The sequence below is a fragment of the Oncorhynchus kisutch genome, linkage group LG22 (assembly GCF_002021735.2).
Source record: "Oncorhynchus kisutch isolate 150728-3 linkage group LG22, Okis_V2, whole genome shotgun sequence".
NCBI lineage: Eukaryota > Metazoa > Chordata > Actinopteri > Salmoniformes > Salmonidae > Oncorhynchus > Oncorhynchus kisutch.
Genome location: NC_034195.2, coordinates 42,601,598 through 42,624,339, shown reverse-complemented (window position 1 = coordinate 42,624,339; position 22,742 = coordinate 42,601,598). Strand labels below are relative to the sequence as shown.

Here is a 22,742-nt window from a genome sequence, read left to right as displayed (position 1 = left end):
ATATATATATATATATATATATATATATATACTGTAGAAAAATAGTGGGGAAAAATACAGTTTAAACAGAGGGGAACAGAACATAATATACTGATAATACACTTCAGAGTAATAAAAAATGTTTCCATGACAGATAAGTGTTTTGACACTTACAGTTTTTCTCAATTGCTAAAACACAACTTCTGAAACCTTGCTCCATTTCCTGAAAACATTAAACACAAAACCTCATCTTCAAGCACTATTTACATAACCTCTGACTCCTCTCGCAAAATGAAACATTCACCTCAAAACAGTTTTACCTGTGTTCAAAATCAAACACTGCTCTCAAATCATAAACAAAGTGATCAAAATGATTGAGAGTGATATACACTCAAGCAATAGAAAACACATTGTTCAAAACATACAATTCTCAGGGAGAAGTACATATTGTTCTGTCATTGTCTTTTGATGAACGAAAACATGTTCTATCATAGTAGCTCAAAATTGCTCAAAATGGATCAGAAATTACAACTCTGCTTTGCTCTTTGCAATTTTGTTTTTTGTTCTTCCTCCTCCTTGTACCCCTATTTTTACAGTACTGTACCCTGCACCTCACAAACTTGTCCTTTGTCTCTGTGATACTGTAATTCTCGTTCTTTGTTGATATGAACCTGCAACCAGTCAAAATCTATTGATCAGTCAGTACTGTTAATAAATGGAAAGCTAAATGTTCAGGACCATACAATTCATCCATTGTAGAGTATACAGCCTACAATGCACTGTACTACAGTATCCATTCTCAGACTTTCTCCTTCCCACCTTCAACAACCTGTTTGCTCTCTGAACTGGCTTATATTGGTTGTGTCGCATCATTTGAAACAGGTTCAATCAATTTTGAGTGGTTGTGTTCAATCAATGACATGTCTTCTCTAAATGTATTTGATTGTTGCCACTTGTGTTTACCGGTATGGATGACATGTGCATTAGAGTGCAGAATGTGTCTACCGGTATGGATGACATGTGCATTAGAGTGCAGAATGTGTCTACCGGTATGGATGACATGTGCATTAGAGTGCAGAATGTGTCTACCAGTATGGAGGACATGTGCATTAGAGTGCAGAATGTGTTTTGAGAATGAGAATGTGTTTAGAGTTTTGCTGAAAAGTCTAAGTGAGATCTGCAAATTGTGTTTTACCATGTGAAATGGTTTAAGGTATTGACAACAGACTGCATAATTAGCTAAATGAGTCCAGGCAACTGAGAACTTTGTTCAGCCAATGGGTTTTAGTGTTTTAGCAGTTGAGAAAAACTGTAAAAAAGCATTTCCTGGATCTATCTAAGTAGGTCTAGTCTAAAGTATAATACTTAAGTCACATGTTTCCATGGCAAGGATATTTTTTTCAAATACAATCCATTGTCCAGTACTATTATTTACATAATTTAATACCACAACTTCTTGGCCACATAGCCAGTGTGACAATACATGTATATTTTTTAACTCACATCCCCAAAATCCACAGTCAAAGTGAAACAATATTTACAGACAACATCCCAGACCGAAGCGGACTTACTGTAGCTTTATGATTCAACTACCTGGTGCAGATCAAATTTGTGGACTGAACGAAAGCGATGATGAACATGCTGTTGGACCAAAGTAAAAAATGTCCCCCGTTCCAGAAATCATTCCAGTGAAAGATATTTTAATTCACAAAAGTATGATAAAATAATAAATTAATCTGAAACTGCTCAAAGTCAATAATAAAAAAAAGCATAAAGTCATTCACGTCTACTGTATACAACACCAACAAGAGACAGAAACTATTTTTTTTCCTCTTTAAATGTCTTACTAAAAATAACCCTCTGGATCAGAGCATCTGGACAGAGGACCGTCCTTAGATGGGGCTGTTTGGAGGACTGTGCGTAGGTGAGGCTCTACAGCTACATGCAGATGAACAAGACTGTCAGCCCCCTGCTCTGTTACCACAGCCACAAAGTAATAAACCCCGCCTATTCCTACAATTTCTCTTCTTTAAATATCTACAATTTCTCTTCTTTAAAACCTTATACCTAACCCTTACCTTAAATTAAGACTAAAAAGCTCATTGTTGTTTTTGTGAATCTTTACAACGCAGTCATGTTTTACTTTGTGGCTGTGCTATCTAGTGGATAGACCTGCTCTGCTGCGTGTCCCCTTTGTGCTACAGGCATCGTTGAACGAGATGGAGATTCAGAGTCTCATGTAGGCAGAGTGTTAGAGAGCAGCGAGGCCAGTGTGTATGCAGTGCAGAGTGGTCTGGTTCAGATCTGGCTCAGATGGCAAGTTGCAGCTTGGTCAGGTTCCTCTGATGCATGTTGTGGTGACGAACCAGCTCATCAGACCTGGCAAACTTCTTCTGACAGTTGGGCCATCTGCAGTTGAAGGGCTTCTCGCCTAGGAGAGGGAGAGAGAGCGTTGTTAGGTAGTATCTGGTTTAAATTATACTGAAGGGGAGGAAGAGATCCAATTCATTTCCTATGATCCTTTTAGATCACTTTCAGTAACATTTTATCTAACCAATTTCCATCTGGTAAAATAACATATCCTTGACTCGTTGAAACACTGTACCCACAAAGTCTTGAGCTCTACATACCGGTTGTTCATGAAACGTACCTAACTAAGTTCAAAGCAGAAAAGAGATAAGTAGATGTGTAAAAATAAACGTTTACGCACTTGTTTTACCTGTATGAGTCCGGGTGTGGGTCTTAAGGTGGTCAGACCGCGAGAACTTTCTCTGACACGTCTCGCACTGGAACGGTTTAACCCCTAGGCACACACAGAGAGAGACAGACAGAGTAGAGTACAGGCCAGGAGGGAAGCCATTGCAAAGGGAACCTGAGTTATAGTGTTCCATTAACAATAGAGAGAGAGAGATGGAGGGAAAATAAATAAGAGAAAGAGAAAGAGAGAGAGGGAAAATAAATAAGAGAAAATGAAAGAGAAAAAGAGAGAAAGTGCAAACCTGTGTGTCTTCGCTGGTGTCTCTTGAGCTGGTCTGACCTGGAGAACCTTCGTCCACAGTCGGTAAAGTCACACTGGTAGGGCTTCTCACCTGGAGGGAGGGCAGAGGGAACACAGAGTGGGCTTTGGTACAGCGAGACCTGGATCACTGATACACTAGTCTGTTAGTGTAATAGGGTTTGATCTATGGTTGCCCTGGCTCTTACCTGTGTGTTTCCTGCCGTGCATTTGCAGGTGGGACAGCTTGAAGTATCGTTTGTTGCAGCCAGGATATGCACACATGAATGGCCTCTTCTCATTGGTCTCTGAGCGAACAATGGCTGGAGCGATACCTGGCACCCGTCGGACATCCTGTGATGTGGCGCGCACACACGCACACACACGGACACACACACCCACACGCATACACACACGCGCACGCACACGGAAACACACGCACACACACGGACACACACGCACACCCACACGCATACACACGCACACACACGGAAACACACGCACACACACGGACACACACGCACACCCACACGCATACACACATGCGCACGCACACGGAAACACACGCACACACACGGACACACACGCACACCCACACGCATACACACACACACGCACACACACGGAAACACGCGCACACACACGGACACACACGGACACACACGCACACGCATACACACACGCGCACACACACACATGCACACACACACACACGCAGAGACACACACACACACACACATAGTAAGCAATGGTACAGGGTTAGAACCATAACATATCATATAAAGAGATAACAGTAACTAAGCTACCTACTAGTCTATCACAGCAAAAGGTAACTCAAAAATAATGACCAATTAAAAAAGGCCAAGGCAAAAGAAGTGTGATTATCTCGCTAACGGAGGCTCATTATACTAGAATTAGCCGTAAAACGAGCGCTCAAATGAACTCCATGCCACTGATTTAGTCTCTAAACGTAAGCCGTTAGTCACGGACGTTAGGCAGACCCCATCTCAGTTGCCCCCCTGTACTCCTCCCCTTCTTCAACCCCCCCAGACCCTGAAACCCATCTGATGTTCAATAGGAGGCTCTTAGTGTAATGGGCTCTGTGGACACTGGCAGTCTAATAGTGTTAGCAGCCTATTGATAAGTAAATGATTTCAGTGTTTTACTGCTGTACTGCCTGCCTTGTTCCTTATCTAGACACCAACACTTCACAGAGGGGAAGGAGCCAATGTTGGGATTGTCCAATAAAAGGCTTTCTGAGCACCAACACACTTTTTAATTGTGTCCACTTAGACCTGACATTCCAAACATAGACCTTTTCATACCATACATTTCAAATGTTTCATCCAAGTATGTCTTTTTTGTGAATGAGGTTTTCCTGGTATAATTTGAAAACAATGAGAAGGGAGTGAGAATAGGTCTGGAGAATCTCTGCCGACGGACACTAACTAAGATCTAATGATTTATTAACATGGGCCTGCGTATGGAAACTATCTTTATTGTTCATGGATTTCTTGAAAGTGATTCCTCTTCCCTTTTCATCCTGAGATGCCTTTTAAATGTCCCAACTATTCTGGCATTCTACTCACTGCGTCAGGCTCTTTCCTCCTCCTTCTCTTTCTTCACTCTTTCTTCACTCACTCTCTCTACTCTACCTCTCTAGTCTCTCCCACCTCCTCCTTCTCTTTCTTCACTCTTTCTTCACTCTCTCTCTCTACTCTACCTCTCTAGTCTCTCCCACCTCCTCCTTCTCTTTCTTCACTCTTTCTTCACTCTCTCTCTCTACTCTACCTCTCTAGTCTCTCCCACCTCCTCCTCCTCTTTCTTCACTCTCTCTCTCTACTCTACCTCTCTAGTCTCTCCCACCTCCTCCTCCTCTTTCTTCACTCTTTCTTCACTCTCTCTCTCTACTCTACCTCTCTAGTCTCTCCCACCTCCTCCTCCTCTTCTGCCAGCACCCGTGCAGTGCCTGGACTTGGAAGTAGAGGATGACCTTGTTCTGGGATTTAGGGAGTGTGTGTGTGTGTGTGTGTGTGTGTGTGTGTGTGTGTGTGTGTGTGTGTGTGTGTGTGTGTGTGTGTGTGTGTGTGTGTGTGTGTGTGTGTGTGTGTGTGTGTGTGTGTGTGTGTGTGTGTGTGTGTGTGTGTGTGTGTGTGTGCGAGTGCGTGCGTGTTCATGCGAGAATATGTGTCTGTGCTCCTTGTGCCGACCTTGGCCCTGAGCACATAAGGAAAGTTACGTATGGAGAGTAGGAATCCGAGTGTGACCTGGGTGTGAAGTATCCATGAGAGGAGAGAACTGACCTGCATGCCTCTGAAGATGCAGTGGGTGTGAGAGGAGAGAACTGACCTGCATGCCTCTGAAGATGCCGTGGGTGTGAGAGGAGAGAACTGACCTGCATGCCTCTGAAGATGCCGTGGGTGTGAGAGAAGAGAACTGACCTGCATGCCTCTGAAGATGCCGTGGGTGTGAGAGAAGAGAACTGACCTGCATGCCTCTGAAGATGCCGTGGGTGTGAGAGGAGAGAACTGACCTGCATGCCTCTGAAGATGCCGTGGGTGTGAGAGGAGAGAACTGACCTGCATGCCTCTGAAGATGCCGTGGGTGTGAGAGGAGAGAACTGACCTGCATGCCTCTGAAGATGCCGTGGGTGTGAGAGGAGAGAACTGACCTGCATGCCTCTGAAGATGCCGTGGGTGTGGATGCGGTACTGGGTGCTGCAGCTATACACCATGGGAGGGTTGGGGTCACTTTCATAGCCCGTAGCATGGCTGTCCACAAACAGGAAGACACAAGAGCATTTTTACTGAGGAATGATGTGACCATTTTCTATTTTGTCTGCCAAATTACAACTCACATAAAAGCTGAAGAGCATTCAGCAGCTTCAGGGCCATGAAAAACGACAGAGTGGAAGTCAAGAAAATGTAGGATGCAATGTAGGATGAATGCCTATTATTTTCACGTTGTTAAATGTACTGTAAAACTGCAGTAAATGGTCCCTCTTGAAAAGGGTCTCCCTGTCCTAAATAAAACTTGCCATTTAGGAGTTTAGCACTCTTCATCTAGCTAAGCCAGGTTCAGCTGCATTGGCATTGTATTTCAATAGCATGGACAGTAGGTAAAAGCCCAGAAGAAATAAATGCCGCGAAATCCCCCACTATAACTTGTTTTGACATAGGAGCAAATTGCTCTATGCGTCACAGTGCAGTATATTCACCCAAAGCATCCAAAGTGGAACTCGGAGGAAAGACAAAAGGTTCACTTCCTGTCATTCACAGATTTATTCGTAAGGCTAGGCCTCTCTCTCTGACCCGGGATTAACACACGTTCAAGCTGCATACCATATTAGTTTTCCTCAGTAAATAAGGGCTTGTCTTTAGTAAATCAAAGAAGAACTGGTTAGCACTGCAAGACCTGGTTGTCACCCACCTACTACTCTCAATCAAATAGAGGTACAGGATAAGGACATAGCACAAAACTACCATGATCCATTGTAGTATATCCAGAAATATGGAATATGTATGAAACATAGTTTAGGTATCGTGTGCGATCCTTTGTATTGTGTACTAGCCTACTTGTTTTAGAAATGGAAATGTTTTCTGAACACTTATTAACCCATCACAAACTGAAGGTAGCCTCTGAGAGTATTAACTGAAGATGGTTCAGTTACGTACAGTACACTGCAGCTACAGCATTTCAAGACAGCTACGGTTCACATTTAGTCCCATAATATCCAGACGGCTTATATCTGTCATTAGTTTTAAAAAGCAGTCTGTCATTTTTCTATTTCAGGGAAGGAGGGTTTGTATCCTGCACAGTTAAATGATCAATACATGGTTGTGAGGGTGCATAAAGCAGTCTTTGTCTCTGCTCTTTCCAATTACAGCCAGAGTGGAGACAGTGAAGCTGCATGCTGCAATAAATCTCCCCACAGATCATTCACATTGTGGCGCTTAACACCTCAGGCTCACGTTAACATATACAGTCAGAGCCTGGGGAAGGAGATGGGGCTGGGGAGGGAGACGGGGCTGGGGAGGGAGACGGGGCTGGGAAGGGAGACGAGGCTGGGGAGGGAGACAGGGCTGGGGAGGGAGACAGGCCTGGGGAGGGGAGGGAGACAGGGCTGGGAAGGGAGACGAGGCGGGGGAGGGGAGGGAGACGGCGCGGGGGAGGGGAGGGAGACGGGGCTGGGAGGCAAGACGGGGCTGGGGAGGGAGACGGGGCTGGGGAGGGAGACGGGGCTGGGAAGGGAGACGAGGCTGGGGAGGGAGACAGGGCTGGGGAGGGAGACAGGCCTGGGGAGGGGAGGGAGACAGGGCTGGGAAGGGAGACGAGGCGGGGGAGGGGAGGGAGACGTGGCTGGGGAGGGGGACGGGGCGGGGGAGGGGAGGGAGACGGGGCTGGGAGGCAAGACGGGGCTGGGGAGGGAGACAGGGCTGGGGAGGGAGACAGGCCTGGGGAGGGGAGGGAGACAGGGCTGGGAAGGGAGACGAGGCGGGGCTGGGGAGGGAGACGGGGCGGGGGAGGGGAGGGAGACGGGGCTGGGAGGCAAGACGGGGCTGGGGAGGGAGACGGGGATGGGGAGGGAGACAGGGCTGGGGAGGGGAGGTAAACGGGGCTGGGGAGGGAGACAAGGCTGGGGAGGGAGACAAGGCTGGGGAGGGGAGGGAGACAGGGCTGGGGGGCAAGATGGGGCTGGGGAGAGAGACAGGGCTGGGGGGCAAGATGGGGCTGGGGAGGGAGACAGGGCTGGGGAGGGAGGGGAGGCTGGGGAGGGGAGGGAGACAGGGCTGGGAAGGGAGACGAGGCTGGGGAGGGAGACAGGGCTGGGGAGGGAGGGGAGGCTGTGGAGGGGAGGGAGACAGGGCTGGGGAGGGGAGGGAGACAGGGCTGGGAAGGGAGACGAGGCTGGGGAGGGGAGGTAAATGGGGCTGGGGAGGGAGACAAGGCTGGGGAGGGAAACGGGCTATGGAGGGAGACTGGGCTGGGGAGCAAGATGGGGCTGGGGAGGGAGACAGGGCTGGGGAGGGAGGGGAGGCTGGGGAGGGGAGGGAGACAGGGCTGGGAAGGGAGACAAGGCTGGGGAAGGGAGTGAGAGGGGACTGGGGAGGGAGACAGGGCTGGGGAGGGGAGGGAGACGGGGCTGGGGAGGGAGACTGGGCTGGGGAGGGAGACAGGGCTGGGGAGGGAGACTGGGCTGGGGAGGGGAGGGAGACGGGGCTGGGGAGGGAGACAGGGCTGGGGAGGGAGACAGGGCTGGGGAGGGGAGGGAGACGGGGCTGGGGAGGGAAACTGGGCTTTGGAGGGGAGGGAGATAGGGCTGGGGAGGGAGACTGGGCTGGGGAGGGGAGGGAGACGAGGCTGGGAGGGAAACTGGGCTTTGGAGGGGAGGGAGATAGGGCTGGGGAGGGAGACTGGGCTTGGGAGGAGGCTGGGGATGGTGACAGGGCTGGGGAGGGTGACAGGGCTGGGGAGGGTGATTGGGGAGTGGTGGCGTTTATCTGGAAGAGGCACATGCATACTTTGCCGTGCCTCTTCCTTGAGATGAGACTCCACATCTAATTTTCCACAGCCTAAGCACTAGAGTCCCTCTCATTTAGAAGCAGATTAATCATTCAGTCACCCCGGCCTCTGCTGGCTTTTTCGGGGAGGTGGTGGAAGGGTCAGACCCTCCCCTCCAGTCTAACTAAGCCCTGGCTCTGGAGCCCAGGCTGGAGGATCCCAGGGGGAAAGCCTACTGATCTACTTCCACTACTCCCCAGTGCAGAGCCCTTCCCCTCTGTTACATGTCCCACCGTGGTCAAGGTTGATGCTCCACACGGGAAAATTATAGCAGGATACATTTCCCAGCCAGGACAGACAAAACAGAGAGGCTAATTTAACATGCACACAATCTCCGGAGAAAACAGACAGAAACAGAGGGAGGGTTCGGGAGGAGTAGAGGAGGGGAGGAGGGGAGTTAGAAAAAGAGGGACACTGAAAATGACAACAAAGCAAGAATGAAAGAGGACCTTTTCATTAGAGCAGTAAAGCAAGTGAACATGTGATGTTTCCCCCTCAACTAGAGACAGTGATGTAGTGATGAGGAAATAGGTAGGTTAACTCTGATCACCGTCGTGTGAAAAAAGTAACGCTCCCTATATTTACTCCCTATATTTACTCCCTATACTTTCTCCCTATACTTACTCCCTATATTTACTCCCTATACTTTCTCCCTTCACTTACTCCCTATACTTTCTGCCAATACTTACTCCCTATATTTTCTCCCTATATTAACTCCCTATACTTTCTGCCAATACTTACGGCCTATATTTACTCCCTATACTTACTCCTTATATTTACTCCCTATACTTTCTCCCTATACTTACTCCCTATATTTACTCCCTATACTTTCTCCCTATACTTACTCCCTATATTAACTCCCTATACTTTCTGCCAATACTTACGCCCTATATTTACTCCCTATACTTACTCCTTATATTTACTCCCTATACTTTCTCCCTATACTTACTCCCTATATTTACTCCCTATACGTTTTGTGTGTGTGTGTGTGTGTGTGTGTGTGTGTATGTGTGTGTGTGTGTGTGTGTGTGTGTGTGTGTGTGTGTGTGTGTGTGTGTGTGTGTGTGTGTGTGTGTGTGTGTGTGTGTGTGTGCCAGAGAGCTAAGAGAAAATAAAAAACAACCCATATGTGACATGTGACATCTGTGATAGAGGGAATATTTTTTCTATCTAATCACCTCAGTGAGAAATGATGTATTTCACAGGCCCCCTGTGGAGCCTCACTCTGCTACTAAATCAAATATTTAAACAATGCCAGTGAGTGTTCAAATGTGTGATTTAATGAAGGGAGCCCTCCACCCCCAACAACCACCCCCTCTCTCCGCTATTCTGAGACTAGTGCAGATTAATGACTGTTAATCCCGATCAAAGAGGAATGTTTCAGATGACAGGAGCGGGTCACGTCGACATACCTCTTAATGGTGGAAGCCAGCGTGCTAACAGGGTTCCATGCCATGCATTCCAGCTGAGATGCCATTTGGTATAAATTATCACTGCTGGGATTTAAACAAATAAAAAACATTTTTAGGAATTTTTCCTTGGGACAACGTGGTACCACTGTTTTCAGTGTAGACAAGCACCACAGGAGAGTCAGAGAATTATCAAATGTGGCCCCATCTATACAGGTTCATCCTGGGCAACGGCTCATGAATGTTCCACAGAATCAGCATCCACCCACACTAACACCAACAGGGTGATGTGTTAACCATAGCCCCTCCATAGCCCTCCAACTCTCAGATCCAAATAACCATCTGTTATTAAGCGTCTGGCTCCAGGATCATTAGTTAAACTGCCAGGTGCTTTCCCAAACACATACTTTAGATGTATCACTGCCGCCCCTGACATCACATCGTTTTATCATACCACAAGAACAGCTCACTGTAGTGGGATGCTCTGGTGCCTGGTACCCTGTACACTGACGGTAGCCTACACTCTGTCTAGTGTTTAAAGTACGTACAGTACAGTGTTCTGTAGAGTTTCACTTCAATTCAATTCAACTATTTGGAGGACAGAGGGTTAAAGGATGATGAGGGTTAAAGGATGATGAGGGTTAAAAGATGATGAGGGTTAAAGGATGATGAGGGTTAAAGGATGATGAGGGTTAAAGGATGATGAGGGTTAAAGGATGATGAGGGTTAAAAGATGATGAGGGTTAAAAGATGATGAGGGTTAAAAGATGATGAGGTTTAAAGGATGATGAGGGTTAAAGGATGATGAGGGTTAAAAGATGATGAGGGTTAAAAGATGATGAGGGTTAAAAGATGGTGAGGGTTAAAAGATGATGAGGGTTAAAAGATGATGAGGGTTAAAAGATGATGAGGGTTAAAGGATTTAATTTTTTAAATTTTATTTCACCCTAAGTAGGCTAGTTGAGAACAAGTTCTCATTTACAACTGCGACCTGGCCAAGATAAAGCAAAGCAGTGCAACAAAAACAACAACACAGAGTTACACAGAAACAAACGTACAGTCAATAACACAAAAGAAAAGAAAAATAGAAAAATATATGTACATTGTGTGCAAATGTAGAAGAGTAGGGAGGTAAGGCAATAAATAGGCCCTAGCGGCGAAAGAAATGACAATTTAGCATTAATACTGGAGTGATAGATGTGCAGATGATGAATGTGCAAGTAGAGATACTGGGGTGCAAAAGAGCAAGAGGGTAAGTAATCATATTCGGATGAGGTAGTCGGGTGTGCTATTTACAGATTGGCTGTGTACAGGTACAGTGATCGGTAAGCTGCTCTGACAGCTGATGCTTAAAGTTAGTGAAGGAGATATAAGACTCCAGCTTCAGAGATTTGTTCCGGTCATTGGCAGCAGAGAACTGGAAGGAAAGGCGGCCAAAGGAAGTGTTGGCTTTGAGGATGACCAGCGCAATATACCTGCTGGAGCGCGTGCTACAGGTGGGTGTTGCTATGGTGACCAGTGAGTTGAGATAAGGCGGGGCTTTACCTAACAAAGACTTATAGATGATCTGGAGCCAGTGGGTTTGGCGACGGATATGTAGTGAGGGCCAGCCAACGAGAGCATACAGGTCGCAGTGGTGGGTAGTATATGGGGCTCTGGTGATAAAACGGATGGCACTGTGATAGACTACATCCAGTTTGCTGAGTAGGGTGTTGGGGGCTATTTTGTAAATGACATCACAGAAGTCAAGGATCGGTAGGATAGTCAGTTTTACAAGGGTAAGTTTGGCGGCATGAGTGAAGGAGGCATTGTTGCGAAAATAGGAAGCTGATTCTAGATTTCCTTTGGATTGGAGATGCTTAATGTGCGTCTGGAAGGAGAGTTTACAGTCTAACCAGACACCTAGGTATTTGTAGTTGTCCACATATTCTAGGTCAGAACCGTCCAGAGTAGTTATGCTAGTCGGGCCGGAGGGTGCGGGCAGCAATCGGTTGAAGGGCATGCATTTAGTTTCACTAGCATTTAAAAGTAGTTGGAGGCCACAGAAGGAGAGTTTTATGGCGTTGAAGTTCATTTGGAGGTTTGTGAACACAGTGACCAAAGAAGGGCCAGATGTATACAGAATGGCGTCGTCTGCGTAGAGGTGGATCAGAGAATCACCAGCAGCAAGAGCGACATCATTGATATATACAGAGAAGAGTCGGCCCAAGAATTTAACCCTGTGGCACCACCATAGAGACTTCCAGAGGTCCAGACAAGTCGAAAGCCTTGGCCAGGTCGATGAAGACGGCTGCACAGTACTGTCTTTTATCGATGTTGGTTATGATATCGTTTAGGACCTTGTGCGTGGCTGAGGTGCACCCATGACCAGCTCGGAAACCAGATTGCATAGTGGAGAAGGTACGGTGGGATTCTAAATGGTCGGTGATCTGTTTATTAACTTGGCTTTAGAAGACTTTAGAAGGGCAGGGCTGGCTGGATATAGGTCTATAACAGTTTGGGTCTAGAGTTTCTCCTCCTTTAAAGAGGGGGATGACCACGGCAGCTTTCCAATCGCTAGGGATCTCAGACGATACGAAAGAGAAGTTGAATAGGATGATGAGGGTTGAAGGATGATAAGGGTTGAAGGATGACAGAGGGTTAAAGAATGATGAGGGTTGAAGGATGATGAAGAGTGTATCCATTAGCACCTCTAATGGGAACTTTGCAGTCTAAACCATTACTGTACATGGTAGGTAGAGTCCTCTATGAACAGCTCTATACATACCTGAGATTTTCATCTCTTGAGAAAATAATCAAATGCAGGGGTGTTTTGGTTTAAGCGGCTCTAAAGTTTCAGTCATCGTCCTCTACACCACTGCTTCCCAAAGGAACTTTGTCCCTGGTTCCCTGGTTCTTAGTTTCATAAGTGGATGTGTTTTTATTTCATGTATTTCCAAAATGTTAAAAAGTACATAACTGCCGTCTGACTGTATAAATACAGCGCTGTTGGTACCGGGCATTTGATTAGAGAGCAGCTTAGCGGTTTGATTTGAGGATTCCCAGCCCCTTCCCTTCCACAGCAGATATCAGGCTGTTTATGACAGCAGGAGGAGCAGAGCCTGCAGAATGAGGCTTCCAGCACAAGTATCCAGTCTGACTAACACACTCTTATCAAGTCCTATTCCCTTATTTTGAATCTTTATGTTCCCTGGAGCTGAAAACAAAATGTTAAAGGTATTCAAAGAATGCAAGCTAATTTTGTGCCATCTCAAGGCGAGGGAGTAAACAGTTGTGTAAGGTTACACTGGGGTTCTCTCCCCTCAGAGAACAGTGAGCTACTTATCAGTAGAAGGAATTCAACATTGGCCTAAGACTGGAAACCAGTAGTGTTTACACCACTTATCTTGGCCTGCTGAGCACTGCTCCCATTCTCTGTCTGGACAACTGTGATTCATTTATCTGGACATGATCCTCATCCATACCATCTACATACTGTATTTAACTATTTAACTCAATGAAACAAACTTCAAATATGAATAAAACACAGTAAATATGCTATTATCTTATTCTTTGTCAGGTCGTGAATGCGATTTGAATAAGCGGTGAATGGATTCATTCCAATGGAAAGTTTTGAGAGTAGAACTACAGTACAAACATGATAAATGCCTTTCTTTAGATCATTTCCTGGATGGAAATCAGTACAGTCTCGTACTTCCAACTTCCTGCCACTGTTACTTCACTTCCTCCTTCCTCTAGCCACTCGGAGTGCTCATTGGCAGAGTGACTTCTCCACATTTAATTTTAGAACTATGTTGATGATGATTATTGTCTTCTATGATGGCAGCACAACCTTGGCCAGTCAGGACAGCTGTAAAGGGGCAGCTTCCTGACCCCCTTTAACCAGTGGTGTAAAGTACTTAAGTAAAATTACTTTAAAGTACTACTTAAGTAGTTTTTGTTGAGTATCTGTACTTTACTTTACTATTTATAATTTTGATTACTTTTACTTTTACTCCACTACATTCCTAAATAAAATAATGTACTTTTTAATCCTTACATTTTCCTTGACATCAAAAAGTACTCATTACATTTTGAATGCTTAGCAGGACAGGACAGTTGTCTAATTCACGCACTTATCAAGAGAACATCCCTGGTGAGCCATACTGCCTCTGATATGGCAGACTCGCTAAACACAAATGCTTAGTTTGTAAATTAGTCTGATTGTTGAAGTGTCCGTATATAAAAAAACAAGAATATTGTGCAGTCTGGGTTGCTTAATATCAGGAATTTGAAATGATTCATACTTTTGATACTTAAGTATATTTAAAACCAAATACTTTTAGACTTACTCGAGTAGTATTTTACTGGGTGACTTTCACTTTTACTTGAGTAATTTTCTTTAAAAGGTATATTTACTTTTACTCAAGTATGATAATTGGGTACTTTTTCCACCACTGTCTTTAACTAACTTCAATGACTAGAATCATCAAAACTATATTTGCTTAATAAGATGTCTGCATGTTAGACTGCTTTGTAACATTAACAGATGTTTTAGCACTGGTGAGTGGTAGGAGTGGGGCTTCGGTGACTGGCAGGGGTGGGGCTTAGGTGAGTGATAGGAGTGGGGCTAAGGTGACAGATAGGAGTGGGGCTTAGGTGAGTGGTAGGAGTGGGGTTTCGGTGACTGGCAGGGGTGGGGCTTAGGTGAGTGATAGGAGTGGGGCTTCGGTGACTGGCAGGGGTGGGGCTTAGGTGAGTGGTAGGAGTGTGGCTTCGGTGACTGGCAGGGGTGGGGCTTAGGTGAGTGGTAGGAGTGTGGCTTCGGTGACTGGCAGGGGTGGGGCTTAGGTGAGTGATAGGAGTGGGCCTTTGGTGACGGATAGGAGTGGGGATAAGGTGACGGATAGGAGTGGAGCTTAGGTGAGTGATAGGAGTGGGGCTAAGGTGATGGATAGGAGTGGGGCTAAGGTGACGGATAGGAGTGGGGCTAAGGTGCGTGATAGGAGTGGGGCTAAGGTGACTGGCAGGGGTGGGGCTTAGGTGAGTGATAGGAGTGGGGCTAAGGTGACTGGCAGGGGTGGGGCTTAGGTGAGTGATAGGAGTGGGGCTTCGGTGACTGGCAGGGGTGGGGCTTAGGTGAGTGGTAGGAGTGTGGCTTCGGTGACTGGCAGGGGTGGGGCTAAGGTGACTGGCAGGGGTGGGGCTTAGGTGAGTGATAGGAGTGGGGCTTCGGTGACTGGCAGGGGTGGGGCTTAGGTGACGGATAGGAGTGGGGCTAAGGTGAGTGATAGGAGTGGGGCTAAGGTGATGGATAGGAGTGGGGCTAAGGTGAGTGATAGGAGTGGGGCTAAGGTGACGGATAGGAGTGGGGCTAAGGTGACGGATAGGAGTGGAGCTTAGGTGAGTGATAGGAGTGGGGCTAAGGTGATGAATAGGAGTGGGGCTAAGGTGACGGATAGGAGTGGGGCTAAGGTGAGTGGTAGGAGTGGGGCTAAGGTGACGGATAGGACTGGGGCTAAGGTGACGGATAGGAGTGGGGCTAAGGTGAGTGATAGGAGTGGGGCTAAGGTGACGGATATGAGTGGGGCTAAGGTGACGGATAGGAGTGGGGCTAAGGTGACGGATAGGAGTGGGGCTAAGGTGAGTGATAGGAGTGGGGCTAAAGTGAGTGATAGAAGTGGGGCTAAGGTGAGTGATAGAAGTGGGGCTAAGGTGAGTGATAGGAGTGGGGCTAAAGTGAGTGATAGAAGTGTGGCTAAGGTGAGTGATAGAAGTGGGGCTAAAGTGAGTGATAGAAGTGGGGTTAAGGTGAGTGATAGAAGTGGGGCTAAGGTGACGGATAGGAGTGGGGCTAAGGTGACGGATAGGACTGGGGCTAAGGTGACGGATAGGAGTGGGGCTAAGGTGAGTGATAGGAGTGGGGCTAAGGTGACGGATATGAGTGGGGCTAAGGTGACGGATAGGAGTGGGGCTAAGGTGAGTGATAGGAGTGGGGCTAAAGTGAGTGATAGAAGTGGGGCTAAGGTGAGTGATAGAAGTGGGGCTAAGGTGAGTGATAGGAGTGGGGCTAAAGTGAGTGATAGAAGTGTGGCTAAGGTGAGTGATAGAAGTGGGGCTAAAGTGAGTGATAGAAGTGGGGTTAAGGTGAGTGATAGAAGTGGGGCTAAGGTGAGTGATAGAAGTGGGGCTAAAGTGAGTGATAGAAGTGGGGTTAAGGTGAGTGATAGAAGTGGGGCTAAGGTGAGTGATAGGAGTGGGGCTGAGGTGAGTGGCAGGGATGTGATGTCAGGTAAGGGCAAGTGAATCTACTGTAGTGGGGCTGCTCCAGTACTCACCTGTTGTAAGGGTTCCTCAGCAGTAGGGCTTGGCTGCCTGTACAGCTGTCTGATGGGGTGTGGCATCCATACACGGGTGGAGGGACAGAATACGGCTGCTCACCTACACAAGCAAAATACATTTATCACCCACCAACTCCACTGATTGAGAATTAAAACAGTGTGATGGTATATTAAGGAGTGCTTCACAACTGCACAGAGGTACGTTTCCTGATAGATGTGTAGCCAACGTGACACTTTATACTGTCTGGGTCTGGAAGTACCACATTAACCACAAAGCTTTCAGGAAACTCATCCCTGGTCCAATGGAGCTGTTTGTCTGACAGCGCCTCCTCTGAAAAAAACTATCCTGAGAGGGACATTGAGAAAGAAACCTGTGAACTGTGTCTATATAGACAGCACTTCTAAAAACAAGAGGCTGTTCTATGAAGCCGTAAAGCACACACACTATTTTTGATTTTTCAAAGTGCAAATGAAGGATCACTGCTTTGGCTCTGCCTCCACGTGTTGTGAATGGGTCCCAGGGCAGTTCTAAACATTCCAAAAACCTTGTATTGCCGTTTCCTCCAGTTATCATTTCTACACAGAGAGCTCACGATTTACAACATCACAGTAATACAATTAGCAACACACACATCCGGCTGCTTACTAACAGCAGGACCATGGATGAAGAAAAGGACAATAAAGAAAAAGATGCTATTAATTTATGACAGTGACGTGAAGGTCAGTGTAAGACTTAACCTCACAGTGACTTTAAGATGGAGGCCACTCCCTAGGTGAGGAGTACGGAGTTCACAATACACATGTTTACCATGCAGAATCCTCTGTGGAAAAGGTTCTACCTAGAACCAAAAAGGGTTCTTCAAAGGGTTCTCCTATGGAGACAGCCAAGAGACCCTTTTAGGTTCTAGATGGCACCTTTTATTCTAAGACTGTGCATCCACGTACACACATATGAATGCTCACACACACCCGCACACCTGCACACACACACAGACACACACACACACACACACACACACACCCGCACACCTGCACACACGCACACCTGCACACACACACACACACACACACACCTGCACACCCGCACACGCGCACACCCGCACACCTGCACACACACACACACACACACACACACACACACACACACACACACACACACACACACACACACACACACACACACACACACACACACACACACACACACACACACACACACACAAACCATCATTGCAGTAATATAGGTGCTGTTTACCCATACTGGTCTGCTGAGCTAGGGAGTTTTCATCTTTAAAGGAGTGGCTGAGGAACTGGGAGGAGTGATGTGTGGGAGTGTGACCATAATTAGTGGCACCATCGAAAGCACTGTAACCTGTAAACACAAAGAAGAAAGGTTTAGAAAAACTAAATTAATAATTCCAAGACTTTCAGAACATGGAAGTAGGTAAAAATGTTAGCTCACTGGCTAACATTTAGCGCCCCGACCCTTTGTGCTGCATATGTAGGTAAATTCCCTCCCTCTCCCAGTAACCCCTGCGTTGGGGTGAGAGTGAAAGGCTCCTGAGTGAAAACAAACTGTGGCAGGACACTGGAGGGCTGACACCAGAATCATGCCTATGTCTGACCCAGGGTGGGACACCAGATCATCAATCACACACCAGCTAACAGCAACGCCATCAATTACACAACAGCTAACAGCAACGCCATCAATTACACAACAGCTAACAGCAACGCCATCAATTACACACCAGCTAACAGCAACGCCATTAATTACACACCAGCACAACTTTCACCAGCGGCCCAGCAGGGTTAACTCAAAACTCATTAAAGAGCTCTATTTGTCTTCCATCCCTGTCTGACTGAGTAGAGGAGGACTGATCCCCATCACATTACACAGGGCTGGTCTGGGTCACAGTGGGCATAATGAAGGGCACTGCCTAGGCAGTTTGTGTGCAGTTTGTGTGCAGTTTGTGTCCAGTCTGCTTTACAGTGGGATGTGAAGAAATACCAAATGCACTTTTTTATTTTTTCCCCTTTATTTAACTAGAACACAAGAACACATTCTTATTTTCAATGACGGCCTAGGAACAGTGGGTTAACAGCCTGTTCAGGGGCAGAACAACAGATTGTCCCTTGTCAGCTCGGGGGTTTGAACATACAACCTTCAGGTTACTAGTCCAACGCTCTAACCATTAGGCTACCCTGCCGCCCCACTTACAAAGTGACATGACATTTTAGAATGTTTATTTGTTGGTTTATTTGTTGTTTTGATGGTTATAAACTTCTTATAAACCATTGTGAAATATATTATGAACCATTCACAAGCCATTGATTTTGAGGACCAGTAATCAAAGCTAAACCACTGAACAATGACCTTAAGGGTATTACTTACAGTATCTGTGTATCTAGTACCTAGTATCTATGTATCCAGTATCTAGTATCATACTTACAGTATCTATGTATCCAGTATCTAGTATCATACTTACAGTATCTATGTATCCAGTATCTAGTATCATACTTACAGTATCTATGTATCCAGTATCTAGTATCATACTTACAGTATCTATGTATCCAGTATCTAGTATCATACTTACAGTATCTATGTATCCAGTATCTAGTATCATACTTACTAGATGTAATAATACATGTTGAAGTTATACCGACTCCCAAAGTCTTAACATGCTACAGAAGCCATTGTGAATAGTCAACTCATAACCTAATTAATAGTCAACTCATAACCTAATTAATAGTCAACTCATAACCTAATTAATAGTCAACTCATAACCTAATTCATAGTCAACTCATAACCTAATTAATAGTCAACTCATAACCTAATTAATAGTCAACTCATAACCTAATTAATAGTAAACTCATAACCTAATTAATAGTCAACTCATAACCTAATTAATAGTCAACTCATAACCTAATTAATAGTCAACTCATAACCTAATTAATAGTCAACTCATAACCTAATTAATAGTAAACTCATAACCTAATTAATAGTAAACTCATAACCTAATTAATAGTCAACTCATAACCTAATTAATAGTCAACTCATAACCTAATTAATAGTCAACTCATAACCTAATTAATAGTCAACTCATAACCTAATTAATAGTCAACTCATAACCTAATTAATTGTCAACTCATAACCTAATTAATAGTCAACTCATAACCTAATTAATAGTCAACTCATAACCTAATTAATAGTCAACTCATAACCCAATTAATAGTCAACTCATAACCTAATTAATAGTCAACTCATAACCTAATTAATAGTCAGACGCCAAGTGTCTAATTCTATAAATTAGTGCTTTCATAAATAAAAACACATTTTACAGTGACGATAGATATACTGTAGATATTAATACACTTCAGAATTCCATCTGTGATTCCCCAGTAATTGTATTTCGATAAGTGACTTCTTCTTCTTTTTACTGTGCATTCTGACAAAGCAGGCGCAAAGTGGCCTACAAATCTTGAAAGAATACTTCAAGAAATATTGTTGTGCTTTTACATACTATTACAGAATTTACATGTATTACAAATGTCACCCAGCATGGTAAATCAAGGGAACTCATTTATAAAACTGAATGATAAGCCTACTTAAAAACAATATGTTAATTAAGAAATCTAAACATAATAAAAAGGGAATGTTCTGAAGGGTAACGTAACGCTTTGAAGGGTAACACAAATATGTTCCGTTTTGGATCATTGTGTACAAGGAAAGTGCCTACAATAATTCCTTAACTACTTTATCCTCATGTTCTCCTCTTCCAATCAAGTAAACTCAACACGCACACGTGGAATTACACAAGCACAAGTACATTGGCAAAACTGACCCAAATACACACATAATGCCTGTCCTCACACTAACTAGTTCGGACTGTGTCGTTTCGCATGGTAACCGTAAACAGATCACGAGTACAGTGGATTCTCCCTCAGTGAGCCTCAGTGTATTATCAGTATCTAGTGAAAGTGACCCGCCTGAGATTTAGCCATGGCTTGTTTTCACTGCTTGGCCAGGCACAGGAGGGGTATGATAAGGGGATTGAAGGTTGGATGAGCCCTTTTGATACTGATGTTAGTTGTAATTAATCTGACATTAAAAGTGCAGACAGGTTACATTTGGGGTGTGAGCACGGGTGACCCCAGTAGCCCTGAAGAGAAATCCTAGAGCTTGACTACAAATAGCTGTCATAATAATATCACTTTTCAAAAAACTTGGAAATCAGGAGCCAGGTAGATGTCACTCACAATTGGTCAGCTTCAGATAATATTTTACTGATTTAAGGAGTTATACTGAGATTAGTTTATGTCAATTTACTACAAGTTCACAAGTAATTACATTTTCTGTCATCACTGAGAATTGTTTTCCCTTCATTTATATTAATTTAGTATAATATTCTATAGCCTATACAGTAGCTACAGTATATGCCATGGCTAATTAATGGTTCAGTTCATCATAACAATGAATCCATTAATTATGAATGTTTAGTATGTGTGTACCTTTTCAACCCCAAGACTCCTAAACATTTGTATTTGCAACAATCAATTGTAATAAAACCACAAGTCCACAAATTCTTTGAATACTGTACACTCTCATATGATCAGTTTAACTATACCACAGCTGCTGTTAGAATTTCAGAGATCAAATTGTGTGTCCACTTTTAAGGAAAATAATCTATTCTGTTTGAAAATAATTTTGGTTAAAATTACACATTCATTTAAAAGCAATGTCAGAAGTTCAATATATAATTCCTAATGAAAATGACTGACTATAGCATATACTAATGACAAATCATTTAAACAGTACAAAGTTCAAATAACTTAAAGTTCTTATAAGGAAATAAAGAAAACAGCATAGCAAATGCAGATATTTTCTACATTGTAAACTAATGTCAACAAATTGTCATTGTACTGTGCTGGCAATAAGATCAGTTATTTCACTGACATACATACTAGCAAAATAAAACACAAGCTTCACCTAAGAAAATGTCATCCTCGATATGAGCTTGACATTATGAATGTATTTATTGTTTTTCAGGTCTACCTATCATTCCTTTGTTTGTTTATTGATCATGAACTAGACACAGCTGTACATCACCAGAGTTAACAAAAACTGTCGGCAGGGAAATAGTCATGGAAGCATAAAAACATAAAAGTGCAATAACTGTACAACATGATACAAAAGTACTAGAAGTATACCAACTGTTGAAACTACAATCACCATAATGAACATTACTAAACAAATGCCATATTTCTGTGACTAAAAATATTTAATTAACCAAATATCAAGTCCTAGTGCAACCACAATAACATTTTAATACACTAATCTCCAGATTAGATATTGATCTTACCCTGGTTCCTGGAAGAGGGCTGGGTGTCCATACAATTGGTCAGGTAGGGTGCGTTGCTGAACATCCTTGGCTGGCTTGGTGGGGGCTGACTGGGTGGAGGGGGGGCCCCGAAGGCCCCGTACCTGCAGGCCCCTGTGCCAGTGAACTGGCCAGAGAAGTGCAGGGTGAAGGCACTCAGGCCACAGTGAGGGTCCTCCTGGGGATCCCCAGAGCTCCAGCTGGGCTCCTGCTTGATGAAGGAGTGGGGGGCCAGCGAGCTGTAGGGGGCACCAGTGTGGAAGTCCAGTACAGGGCCCCACTGAGGGGCACTGCTGACGGGCAGGGTACAGTTCCCATTCCCCCCTGGCAGGGCTGGCACCGGGGGCAGCAGGGCGTTGAGGTCACGTACGTCTGAGCCCATCTCTGTTGGAGCAACCGCACCTGGAAACCAGTCTGTCCAAAAACCCGACAGGATCGCTCTGAAAACGGACCTAAGTCTTCTTCGGCGTTCTGATGTACCGGCTCCTGGTTCTGTGGAAACTTAAGTCCAACAAAGCTTCATTGTTGCATTGAAAGACAGCTTTTTTTAAGGAAAACACACACAATTCCCCCCAAACGAAAGTCGAAACAATAGAACGTGTCTGTTTTGTGTGCTGTGGTAGATAGTCCATGTAGTGGAGAGAGGTCTGTCTGGATGTCTAACCTGGGGAGCGTTCTCTCAGCTCTGTCAATGGAGGAGAAAGAGTGGGAGAGGAAGAGAGGAGGAGGGGGGTAGCCCTCTATTCCTTTACTCATGCGTCTGTTTTCTTTAGAGCCCACAAACCTCAAATACAGACCCAGTGAGACGGCTGGAGGAGGAGCCAAGGCCAATGAGCAAGAGGGATGAGTGCTGGGCTTCATTCATTTAGTACTGCCCCTCAGCCTCTCACTTTAAACGCCCATCTCTCTGTGCACCCTAAATGAGCCTGCGCTCGTGTGAGTGTGTGTGTATGTGAGTGAGAGAGAGAGAGTTCTGTTTGAATAGCACGAAGTTGGGGGATTTAGAAATAACAATACAATTGTACATCGTTTCACTATTATTTTCACAACATGTCCAAATAAATTGTCAGTACCAATGTTACTGCTTGATTTTTCTGGA

General features: G+C 45.0%; 1 protein-coding gene across 14 annotated transcripts in view; it reads right to left on the bottom strand.

Moving 5' to 3' along the window:
- The window catches only part of wt1a (WT1 transcription factor a), a 23,509-nt gene extending 1,083 nt beyond the window's left edge, over positions 1-22,426 (bottom strand). The window contains exons 1-9 of one of the 14 annotated variants that reach the window (XR_004204854.1): positions 21,626-22,426; positions 17,521-17,637; positions 16,263-16,365; positions 9,949-10,032; positions 5,324-5,745; positions 3,184-3,328; positions 2,979-3,068; positions 2,690-2,782; positions 1-2,410 (exon numbers count right to left, since the gene is read on the bottom strand). The exon at positions 1-2,410 is cut by the window's left edge and continues 1,083 nt beyond it. Coding sequence is in view for 12 of the 14 variants with exons in the window: in XM_031801843.1 (XP_031657703.1) it covers positions 2,312-2,410; positions 2,690-2,782; positions 2,979-3,068; positions 3,184-3,328; positions 5,278-5,745; positions 9,949-10,032; positions 16,263-16,365; positions 17,521-17,637; positions 21,626-22,025 (1,599 nt within the window). In the remaining 2 variants the exon portion in view is untranslated. Of the gene's footprint in view, positions 2,411-2,689; positions 2,783-2,978; positions 3,069-3,183; positions 3,329-5,277; positions 5,746-9,948; positions 10,033-16,262; positions 16,366-17,520; positions 17,638-21,625 lie in introns of those variants that run through there. The other 13 variants (XR_004204855.1, XM_031801845.1, XM_031801843.1 and 10 more) reach the window with 13 other exon arrangements.
- Positions 22,427-22,742: the final 316 nt, after the last annotated feature.